At 46.9% G+C, this 12,134-nt stretch overlaps 1 protein-coding gene across 3 annotated transcripts in view; it reads left to right on the top strand.

Moving 5' to 3' along the window:
* IGDCC4 (immunoglobulin superfamily DCC subclass member 4) overlaps positions 1-12,134 on the top strand; it is a 166,138-nt gene that overhangs the window by 73,344 nt on the left and 80,660 nt on the right. For all 3 annotated transcript variants that reach the window (XM_034783590.1, XM_034783592.1, XM_034783591.1), the window contains one exon: positions 2,901-3,034. In XM_034783590.1, the coding sequence (XP_034639481.1) occupies positions 2,901-3,034 (134 nt within the window). The remainder of the gene's footprint in view (positions 1-2,900; positions 3,035-12,134) is intronic.

Below are 12,134 nucleotides of genomic sequence, written 5' to 3'. Positions count from 1 at the left end.
AACAGCTGAGTTTCCCATCAGGACTTTCTGGAGCGGAGCAACAGGACCGTGAAACCTGCATTCGTGCTTGTCGCTCCTCTCCCTTCCGTACACACAGAATATCTGCTGCCCCTTCCTTACCAATCAGCTTTCAGTGCGTCCTCTTCGCGAGGAAGGCTGGTAACCCAGAGCTGCCTGTCAAAGCTCTGCAGCTCTGTTTATAGCGTTCTTCAATTAAAACTGGGTCTCATCTATAATTAAAAAGGCTCATGTAGGCTTGGGCCTTATATTAAAAAATAAAGACGCTGCCGTGTAGGAATCCAGGCAGAAAATGAAGAACCTGACAGCCAGCTTGTACTTTGTGCTAATTGCTAATCAGGTATATGATTCAGTATAATACCGTATAAGCTGGGTTTTTAATTACAAGGCAATGGATCCATCAATAGTCAGCCATGGTAGCCTGGTTGGTAGGTGGCCGTAACCGTGCTTTGCGTAGTTGCCAGGCGTGGTCTAGTGCAGGGGTCGGCAGCCTTTGGCACGCGGCTCACCAGGGTAAGCACCCTGGTGGGCCGGGCCGGTTTGTTTACCTGCAGCGTCTGCAAGTTCGGCCGATTGCGGCTCCCATTGGCCGCGGTTCGCCGTCCCCATCCCTTGGCCCGCGCCACTTCCTGCAGCCCCCATTGGCCTGGAGCAGCGAACCGCGGCCAGTGGGAGCCGCGATTGGCCGAACCTGCGGACGCTGCAGGTAAACAAACCAGCCCGGCCTGGCCCACCAGGGTGCTTCCCCTGGCGAGCTGCGTGCCAAAGGTTGCCGACCCCTGGTCTAGTGACTGGGAGTCAGAAGACCAGCGTTTGACCCCCAGCTCTGGCACTTTGTGACACTAGTTGAGTCACTTCTCAACACTTCTGTGATGATCAGGGCAGTGCCTTCCTATATAAATTGCTTTGAGAGCCCTGGGTAAACAGCGTTGTTCAAGCGCTGATTATTATTAAATATTGTCGGCTGGATGCTGAGCTACTGTTAATTGGCTTAGCTTCATTGACTTCAATGAATCAATGGATTGACAGCAGCTCAGGATCTGGCCCTTCTGTTTATTGCACCTGAACAAACTATTTTAAGCTGTTATTCCTATAGGGCCAGGTCCTGATTTTAGTTTTACTGGGCACAGCTGAAAAGTTTGTACTATGCTGAAAGCTATGAATGATCCTAGCAGTTTTCTAATGGCGCCTCTGGGGAAAACGTCCCATATTGGTGATTTCTTTTGCAATGGTCAGCACTTTTTCACTGCCCCGTTGTAAATTCAGAGTGGCTTTAGCCAAGTCGAAAACCAGACCCCTGGCAACCCTCGTGTGAGGTAGGGAAGTCTTTTATAGCAGTGGTTCTCAATCAGGGGCACGCAGAGGTCTTCCAGGGGGTACATCAACTCATCTAGATATTTACCTAGTTTTACAATAGGCTACATAAAAAGCACTAGCGAAGTCAGTACAAATTAAAATTCCATACAGACAATGACTGCTCTGTCTACTTACACTGAAATGTAAATACATTATTTATATTCCAATTGATTTATTTTATAATTCTATGGTAAAAATGAGAACGTCAGCGATGTTTCAGTAACAGTGAGCCGTGACACTTTTGTATTTTTATGTCTGGTTTTGTAAGCAAGTAGTTTTTAAGTGAGGTGTAACTTCGGGGTACGCAAGACAAATCAGACTTCTGGAAGGGTTACAATAGTCTGGAAAGGTTGAGAACCACTGCGTTTTACTGAAGGGAGAAACTGAGGCACGGAAAGATAAAATTACATGCCTGAGGCCAGCTAATGAATCAGTGGCATAACTGGGAAGAAAATCCCTGACGCCCAGTCTAAGCACCAGCACTTTACTCCCCTGTGGAGTTGTTAAAGCCAGTATGCGATAGGCATTGCTTAGTCTGTATCTCCCTTTCTCCTCACCCAGCGTTCGATTACAAACATCTGCTGATCAAAAGAGCATGGCTTCCAGGGTAAACTTCTTTTTATTTTTGGAGCTGTCGCGAGGCGGTAGTTCATTATTGATATCTAATTATTTGCACATGTTTGATGCATGGTCCCATGTATTTAGCTTCCATGCAGAAAATGCAGCTTCCTGCTTTGAGACATCAGAAAATCATTTAATGAAGAGTTCATTTAAAACAACCGTTCCTGGATCCTCATTCTAGGGCAACTCCCTGAAATCCTGTTTGGAGGGGGAAGGTGCTTAGAGGGTCTGACACTTTGTTCAAACAAAGGCAAATATAGGGGGTTTCTCAACTGGGAAGAGCAGAGTGGCTGGTAGGCGATAGGCAAATTAATTCTGTCACCTGCCTGCATGCACAGCCAAATATATTTGTCTGTTACTCCTACGCGTGTGTGTCAGATGGCAGGGGAAACAGATTCTTCAGCTCCCTTCTCAATAGCTATTATGTCCCTGGTTGTTTGGGGGGAGGGGATAGCTCAGTGGTTTGAGCATTGGCCTGCTAAACCCAGGGTTGTGAGTTATATACATATCCTTATAGGTTAATAGATGGCATTCTTCCTACTATCTATCTACCTACGTATGCAGACACACACTCATCATATGTGTGTGTGTGTGCATATAGTTTTTAATATAGAATGTTTTCTGCAGCAGAGACCTGTAGGCTTAGTCTGAAAAAGGCAGAAGTTTTATTGCTGCGTTGACTCCATTGCTATTAATGGGTTGTACATTTTGCTTTATTTAAAACTCTCCTATTGGGAGGTTAAAGAGCTTCTTGCCCACTCTTCTCTACCAAGGCCTTGGTGATGTGCACATAATACACTCTCAAGTATAAAGAAGGAATGAAAATAGCTGCATTCCAGCGGCTAGGGTATGAATCGTGTTAGCTGTGAAAAGCAAATCTCATGCTCTTTATTTTACTCATTCAGGTTTATAACTCTTCCCAATGGCATCCTCCAAATCGTAGATGTGCGGGAAAGCGACGCTGGGGGCTATCGCTGCGTAGCGACTAACGCAGCACGGAAACGCTACAGTGACGATGCTATTCTTAGCGTCTTAAAAGGTAAGGCACAAAAGGACATTTGTACGGCTGTGTAAAACTGAGCTGAGGAGTCTTTCTTATAAATAGTGAAGCTGCCATGAAATGCTGCTGAGGGTAGTCTCCCTGTGGGTATGACATCAATTGTGGGATAGTTGGATTCTTTCTAGGGGGGCCATGGACAATTTAAAAATGACTATATTTATAATAATAGGGTATTTTTGCATCCGTTACTTACAAGTGCTGCACTGACTTGTACAGCTTATTCATGTGTTGTACTCTATGGGCAAAATTCTGATGCGGGGTGGTGTTTTTACCTAAGAAGCTAGTCACGGCTGCTCTTCCTGGTCCTCGGCACCCTAAAACCCCTGGAGCTGCCCTGTGTGTTTTCTGTGCATTGAACCATAGAAGGTTCAGTGGTGCGGTGCGGGTATCTGGCATCGATGCATCCTTAGTTTGGGATTTTCAAAGGTGCCAAGGGGTCACACCCAAATCCCACACTTAGGTTCCTTTGACTGGCCCAGCCCAAGTCTCTATGCACCCTCCCTCATTAGGGTTGTCTGTGCTGCATGAATGAGTAATCTGCATGGGCATCTGAACAGGGGCTGCACAGGGGTCACTGTGTGACCAGGACACCGGTGCAAACCAATGCAGGGGTGTTTCGTGCCACTTCCCAGAGGTGAGAGTGAAAGGGTCCAGATAGGTCTGATCCCTGCACTGCTTCACACCCTGTTCGTTCTGTGACTGTGGCTGGCTCTGTCGGAGAGAAGGGCAGTTAGAACCATGACTTTTTCCCAGACCTGCAGGGTTACCTCTAGTGCAGTGTTTTGTAGACATGTTTGCTGGAAGGGTCGCGTTCTAGTTTGGTGCATGTTTCTTGACTGGAAGGAATGGAAGCCTCCCTCTCTCAGAACTGAAAAGAGGATGGCGGTGGGATCAGGGGAAGCAAATACAGCCTCTTCTGTGTAATAGAGTCTGCTGGATTGATTTCTCTGTTTTGTATGCCATTTCCGTGATAACTTTGTGACACCTTATCAGGGATCCAAGTTGTTCCATTCGACCAGGATCTCTCGGTCTCTCATATAATTCAGGCCTTCATACTCCACTCAGTACTGTCTGCATTGGTGCTGGATGGTGGTGGGATATCAGGGTGTGACTTCACTTGAGGGATGATACTTGAGCACGGAACCTGAGCCCAGGAGGAGGATGGGGCCAGGTGACACCTTCTGCCCGGGAAACTGGACAAAGGCTGGAGGAGGAGGCAGGGTGTGTGGCTGGGTGAGACTGCTGGAGGTGGTTTCAGTTTGGAGCTGGCTGGGGAAATGGAGGGAAGCCCAGGACCGGGGCCTGGGCTCCCAACCCCCCAGGATGGACCTGACTGAGGGGTCCTGTTTCCTGTACCTGCAAGCTCTGTTTTGAACTGTGTTCCTGTCGTCGAATAAACCTTCTGTTTTACTGGCTGGCTGAGAGTCATGGGTCACTGTGGTATCTGAGACATGTACATGTAATATCCCACCATTCCTGACCAACATAAAACCCACTTTGTGGGCAGATGGAGGCCAGTTTTCTTCCTCCAACCAGACATTGTCAGACAGGCTGTTGTGGCCAAGGGTTCAAAACTCGTGTGAGATGAAGATTTTAAAGATTTTGTTGGTTAATCACCTTGTTTAGAAAATGGAATTGAGTTGTCTGGGAAAATAGCAGGCTGGTTTCTCTTTTGTAAGTTTGTGTTCTGTGTTCCATTTCTTTTTCCCCTCTGGTTGTTTTTCTTGGTGGGAAGGAACTGTTTTAATTGGAGACCTCTTGAGCCAGTGGAACCTTGGGAGCTACAGCATGGAGATCCTTATCAAAACTTAGCAACATACAGAGTGTCTCATGGGGCTCAGAGATGGATTCAACTTTAATCAAAGCCCATTCAGTGATCCCATCTTCAAACGATGTGTAATAAAGAGTCGTTTTAGATGTATGCGTTCCTTCTGATCACTCCTAAAGAGGCGATACCTCCCCCCTTAGGAATTCAGTGGTAATAACTTTAGGTCCCTGGAATTCAGCCTAGATGACTTCAGGTCAGGAATAAATAGCAGATGAGCCTTTTAAAGACCACGGTCTAGTTCTCACGCAACGTGCAATAGGTCTGAGCTACAAGAACATTGCATTGGTGCTTCTGGGTCTCGTCCATCGCTGGATAAGCAACAAGATGACTAGAGAGAGAGAAAAGTTTGCACCAGATGAGAATTCTGCCTAAACGACGTTTTCCAAAGCTTTCCATGGAACCCGTTTTGCTCTTTGGGGACGTCACTTGCAGGAGAAGGAGGGTAAACGTGACACTCTGAGGCATTTAAAGGCTTTGGTCATGTCCATGCTCAGCTGCTGGTGGTGGGCACTGTGCAGAACAAACCGCATCCTTTCAAAGAAGCCTTTCCTATGTTTTCAAAAGTGGCCCCATGTCTTTCATGCATAATCATCCAAGTTAAATAAAATAAAATAAAATATATGGAGATATCCTATCTCATAGAACTGGAAGGGACCCTGAAAGGTCATTGAGTCCAGCCCCCTGCCTTCACTAGCAGGACCAAGTACTGATTTTGCTCCAGATCCCTAAGTGGCCCCCTCAAGGATTGAACTCACAGACCAGTGGCACCTGCTGATGCTGTGGGTGAAATCAGTCCAGTGGCTTTACCAGTGGCAGTGGCCTGCAGAAAGTGCAGCAGGAGGTTACTCTTCCATCAGTGTTGGGTGAGAGGATCTCTGGAAGGCTGGAGGGCAGGGGGACGGGTTAGGGGCTGGTAGAGTAGAACTCCCGACCCTAGATTAAAGTACTAGATCTCTGCTCTGGCCCATGTCTCTGTTGTTCAGAAAAGTTGAGAGAGTGATAGGAGAAGGCTTAATTTGCAGGGTTCCCCCGGGAAAGGGGCAGAGGTGACATGACTAGTTCCGTGAATGTTTGTGGGTGGATAATAACGATAATGAGCAGAACACTTGGCAGTCTTCCATGAGGAACTTGAAATCGCTTCCCAGACGTTAGGTAGTTAGCCCTCCCTGCACTCAAGGGAGTAAGGAAGTATTATGATTTGTAATGCCATAGCCCCTACTACAGTCTAAATAGGCAACAAACAAAGGGTGGGAAGCGCAGAGAAGGGCAGTGACGTACCCGAGGCCACACAGCCTGGACAATGGCAGAGCCAGGATTAGAAGCCAGGTCTCCTGACTCCCAGATCCACAGCCTGTTTGCTAGGCCTTGCTTCCTCCTGCTTGTTCTTCCCCTTGGAGAGTCTGAGGCACAGAATTGTTACAGGAGCTGCTCAAGGATCAGCCGAAGAGTCAGGTACATACGGAGGGTGCTCAGTCCTCCATCTGCAGGGCAAAACTCCCCTGCAAGCTCCGACATCCTTCCATGGCCCTCTTTGTCTTCGTTTACAAGTGTCTCGCTTGTTCCTCGGCCGCTCGTGCATTTTCACATAGATGCCTTTGCCGTTCATCCATCAGCAGGGAGTGTAATTAACTGTGGAGTCCAAGAATACACCTTTGATCAATGAATTGCGTTACGGAGATAATCTGTGTTGAATCTACAGAGAATTCTTGAGCAGTCCTACACTCTGTATCTAATTACCAGCCCCTGCCAGATCCTGTGCGTTCCTAATGAAACACAAGGTAACAGGGGAGAGCTGGCATCGGCCGCTTCTGCATGCCAGAGACAGCTCCCCTCTTTGGCCTGATGTGTCATCGATAAGTAATATCGATCAAGCCACGCTTTGGATAACCTCTCCCCAGCAGCTCAATTCGTTCTGTTCTCTGCATAATTATATCTGGTAACTTTAAGACGTTGACTCTGCTTTTCAAATTGAAAGCAATCAAAGAGGTTAAAAAAGGAGTATTCCTTCTGCCACGCCAATGGGTCTGAGCAGAATTCTGGTTTGATTTTTCCCCCCCCCCCACTCCACTTCTGAAGCATTAAGCTGCCCGCTGATTAGACAAAGGGACACACTGGGTTGACATTTTCATTGGATTTAGCTAATAGTGATGGAAATCATGTCTCTGGCAAATCTCTGGAGATTTTTATAATTGGGAAAAGGATATGAGAGTCAGGTGGAAGGCAGCAGAACCTGTTGCGAGCGACAAACACCTCTGTGGGTGACTCACGCTTTGTTGATAGTTTGTTTTTTTTCTTCAAGCGATCTCCATAAGATGCATGTTATTTTAGACATCTTGATAATTCCAGCAGGTGGCTTATTCTGTCCCTGGCGATCTGGTTCTCATCTATAAATGATGGTACATGCAAACAGGTATTTAAAAAAAAACACCTTTGTTTAAAAACAACACCCTCCTCCCCATACCACCCCAAAAAAACAAACAAAAAAAAACTATTTAGTGCTGGTAAAAGGTTCCTGATTGAAATCTTGGAGACCAAGCTTTGTGGGGGCCTCTCGCATCAGTTTACCTTGGTCCATCCTGTTCTCAGCCTGTGGACACAACAGTCTACCCTCCAGAGGGGTATAATAGTTTGCTCTAATTCTGGTTGTGGAGCATGGTATGGGAGTGGCTGGGGGGGGGGTGGTTAGTGGCCTGTGATGTGCAGGAGGTCAGATTAGATGACCTTGTGGTCCCTTCTGGCCTTAAAATCCATGACCAGCTCTTCTGTTTATCCGCGCAGTGGGGAGCAGCAGCTGCTAAACATTCCATTGTTATGCTATACAAAGCACACGGGGGCTTTCGGGGGGGGGGGGGAGAAGGCAAATATGCCGCATTTATTGAAAACACAACAGTGAGCATATCACACACACACACACCCTGCCAGTCAATGTTTATAGTTCCCAGTCTGTTGTAGCTCGAGTCAATCTAATGGCCACTTAGATTGAGCACGACTGTGGAGCTGGGTTCTGTCGGTCATGCTCCGAGGCTTTTCAGGACTGAACCCAGAGTTCCATGTGTGACAAACTGGGACTGTTCTTAATGTGGTCTTTGAATGCTGAGTGGGGAGTGTTGGCTGGGAAGGCAGGGGAGGTTGGCTAGGACGGTCTGCACTGGGGGATGGGAGACTGGCCTTGAGGGAAGATACCTGAGCATGTAACGTGAGAACCCAGGAAGGGGTTCGAGGCCAGGTGACACCTTTGCCCGGGAAACTGAACAAAGGTGGTGGGAGGGGTCGCTGAAGGGAGAGTTTCAGGAGCTGGCTGGTGGAATGGCTGGGAGGCAGACAGGGCTCTAACCTCCCAAGGGGGCTGTGGTGCCCTGGGACCCCAAGATGGACCTAACTGGGCGGGGGGGGGATCCTGTTGTCTGTGCCTGCAAGACCTGTCTTGGATTGTGTTCCTGTCATCTAAATAAACCTTCTGCTTTACTGGCTGGCTGAGAGTCATGGTGAATCGCAGGAAGCCGGGGGTGCAGGGCCTTGTGTCCCCCCACACTCCGTGACACCATGGCAAAACACCCCAGCTTTATAGTTGTAAATTCCCATTTGAGTCCACTAATTTGGAATGTCATTCTGTCCTTAAGTGGTGTTAATCTTGGGGTTTTCTGCTGTTATCATTTGATGGTTATTGTCTGGCTTCCCATCGTTATCTCCTATTTGTTATCTCACCTTCGGGGGTGCCTGCCTCATTTCTGAGGTTGTCAATGCTGCTAACATGTTTAGCATCGGATACAATGGATGTTTTCTGATTGTCTCCTGGTCTTTCCAAGTCTCTCACTTTTTCTTGATCATCTGGACATTTGTGATGATTTTCACACCTTATCTTTTCCTGATGCGTGCATTCCTCATCCACACAGACAATCTCTTACAGAAACCTTCAAAGGTATACAGACAGCAGTATTTTAAATTCAGCAGAATACATTGTAAATCAAGCCTTGCTAAATCTTATAATTAAAACAATTCACATTGGGGCTACAGGCCCTCAACGTTCCTCTCATCTCCTTAACATAGACACAATACAAGATCTTGTCTCTTACTTACTAAAACCTTAAAACAAAGAAATGTATATTTAACTAGAATGCCTAATTTGTAATACATCCAGGAAACCATAGTAGACATTATAACTTATCCTAAAAGAAAAGGGTGACCATAATCAGTCATAAGGATTGTTCTGGTGTGTCATTCTTTTTTGCTATTCCAAAAGGGTGGCTGGCAGGATGAAATCAAATCATACATTAATTCTCAGAGTACAGTTATAAAATGCTGCTCCTACACCATCACTCCATCTGGTCTCCCGCTGACTGCTAATAAGGCACCAGTTGTGTCAATGGTGATTTGTGACCTGATGATGGTGCTGATTGTGGTGGAAATGTTTCCACCAGGCAAGCCACCAGTCTGCTGCACGCAGGCCAGGACGTCTCTCACTTGTGACTCCCAGTCGCTGCCAAATGGAGCTGGATTTGAATAAGCAGCTAGTAGTGAAGGAAAGGGCCAGTTTCCTCTCAGCCATCCATCCTCTCTGGCCAATCCTGTTTTTCTGCTCCCGATACGGTATCCGGGATATCGTAACATTTTCCTTGTTAAGTCAATGTCTTTGCTCAGCTGAGAGGGTGATTCTTTTAGCACTGTCCTGCATCCAAATTAGTCGCATGAGCTAAAAAAACCAAGCCGCTGTCTTTTCCCTCGACTGAAAGTATCGCAACCCTGGGAAGGACCCGTTGTGTCTCTGCGACTGGATGTGTGCTGGGATCAGATGAATAGTGGAATAGACAGCAACTGTGGCAGGCGGTGCAGTGTGTGCTGCAGATGTTCAGGTGTAAATTTCCAGACATTCCTTCGGGAACAGGGGTTGGAGCAAGAATGAGGATACTAGGACTTAGGGCAGGACCCAGTCATGCAGCCCTGAAACCGAGCTGTGTCCTTATGCTGCAGAAATAGAAACAGAAGGCATGCATCCGAAGAAGTTATGCATCTGAAGAAGTGGGCTGTAGTCCATGAAAGCTTATGCTCTAATAAATTTGTTAGTCTCTAAGGTGCCACAAGTACTCCTGTTCTTCTTTTTGCGGATACAGACTAACACGGCTGCTATTCTGAAACAGAAGGCTACGTTTGATTTTCCTCTTCTCTCTGTTGCTTCCCCAGCATACTTGACTCAGTGGCCTGAGTGCAAAACACTCCTGCCAGCACTGTCCCTGCCCCCTCGTCTGTACAGATGGGAAGCGAGCCCCGAATCCCCACTTCTGCTTTCTGCCGGAAATGGCCTTGAGAACTCGTCATGGAACGCTTTGCCATACTCTGTGTAAATTCCCCCTTCTTCGGCTTCCTATAGGAGAGCTTCATGGGGTTGCGGTTTGGTTTTTGTAACTGTTTTTTCGCCCTGCGGCAGGGCACAGATGGGTGCTGGAACAGTTTTTACAGTGGGGGTGCTGAGAGCCATTGAACCAAACTGTAGACTCTGGATATAATGGAAACCACTTCAAGTGGGATAATTTAGTTGGTGTTGGTCCTGCTTTGAGCAGGGGATTGGACTGGATGACCTCCTGAGGTTTCTTCTAACCCTAATCTTCTATTATTCTAAGTCGGGGTGCTGCAGTACCCCTTGCACCCCTAGTTCCAGCACCTATGGGCGCAGAGATCTGCTCCAAAGCCATGTGAACTGCTCTAAGGTGCTCCTGATTAGAGAATGAGGGCCCCGTTGGCTTGCTTCATAACCACGTTGAAAAGGAACGACCAACAGAAGGAGGGGAGATGAAACTTAGCAGGGCACACTAACTAGAAGCCTCAGAATGCCTACTAACTTCAGGGCACAGGAATAGAGTAGCAGCCCTTTAAGTAGTTGGTGAGCCCGCTAGAGGCATTCACCAGATGCTGTGTTTTAGCTGCCAGAACTCAACCAAAGCAGCAGTGTATATATGTAGCCAGGCCTTACATGTTGTATATATGCAGCAATCATGGCTATTTGGACCCCACTATGCCGCTCTTCTTGTTACGTTTGTTGTGTCTTTTGCTCTTTACACACTGATAGACTAGAATCCCAAAGCACCATAGAACTGAGCAAAATCTAAGATCTACAAGGACATCCACATTTTAGAGGCGCATGTCTAGTGCTAGTGCATTGGGCTAGGAACATGGGTTCTGTTCCTGGTTCTGACACTGACCTACTGGGTGACCACAGGCAAGTCACTTCACCTCCATGTGTCTGTTTCCCCTCCCACTATCTATTTAAAATGTAAGTTCTTGTGGTCAGGTCCTGTCACTCACTTATGTGTTGCTACCGCACCCAGCACAGCAGGGCCGGAGTTTGACGGGGGGGCGGGGAGGACTCTAGGCTGTGCTGCATTACCAATAATTATAACAGGTCAAACATCTACCAGGGTAGGTACAGCCGATCTTCAAGTACTTTGTCCAGTCTAGATTTTAAATGTCCCAAGCAGTGGCATTTCTACCACTCCGTTTAAAAGACTCTTCTGCAACCTAATAGATGTTGTCCTCTTTTCTTGATATTCAGTTCAAATGCTCCTTTCCTTAAGTTCGTCCCGTTCTTTCTAGTTATACATTGTTTGGCCACCACAAGCAATTCCTCTCCCACCTCGGTATTTATACCCTGCAGGTATTTGTGGATAATTTTGTTCCTATAACCTCGAAAGAACCTATTTTGGGGAAAGTTAGAGATAACAGCAGTTGACATTTCTAATAGAGTTTGGACTGGGCTGGGGAAAGTACAAAAAATTAAGGAAAGAAAGGCAATCCATTTGGAGATTTTTCCACCCTCACCCCCATTTTTTATCACTTTCGTAGTGCACCATATATTTCTAGTTATCCTAGTGTTTGTGGTCAGGATAGTCTAGTGGGTAGAGCACAAATCTGGGCATCAGGAAACCTGGGTCCTCATCCCACTTCTGCAAATGACTCTTTGTCACATTGGGAGAGTCACTTGCTGTTCCTGTGCGACAAATTCTGCATCAGTAAAATGAAGCTAATGATACCTAGTCACCTTTTACAAGATCTACAGCATAGAATCCTAGAATATTGGAAGGGACCTCAGGAGGTCATCTAGTCCAACCCCCTGCTCAGAGTAGGACCAATTCCCAACTAAATCATCCCAGCCAGGGCTTTGTCAAGCCTGACCTTAAAAACCAATAAGGAAGGAGATTTCACCACCTCCCTAGGTAACCCATTCCAGTGCTTCACCACCCTCCTAGTGAAAAAGTTTTT

Source organism: Trachemys scripta, chromosome 10 (genome assembly GCF_013100865.1).
Source record: "Trachemys scripta elegans isolate TJP31775 chromosome 10, CAS_Tse_1.0, whole genome shotgun sequence".
NCBI classification, from domain to species: domain Eukaryota; kingdom Metazoa; phylum Chordata; order Testudines; family Emydidae; genus Trachemys; species Trachemys scripta.
Note: the sequence above shows the minus strand (reverse complement) of the source record. Positions and strands in the feature narration are given on the sequence as shown.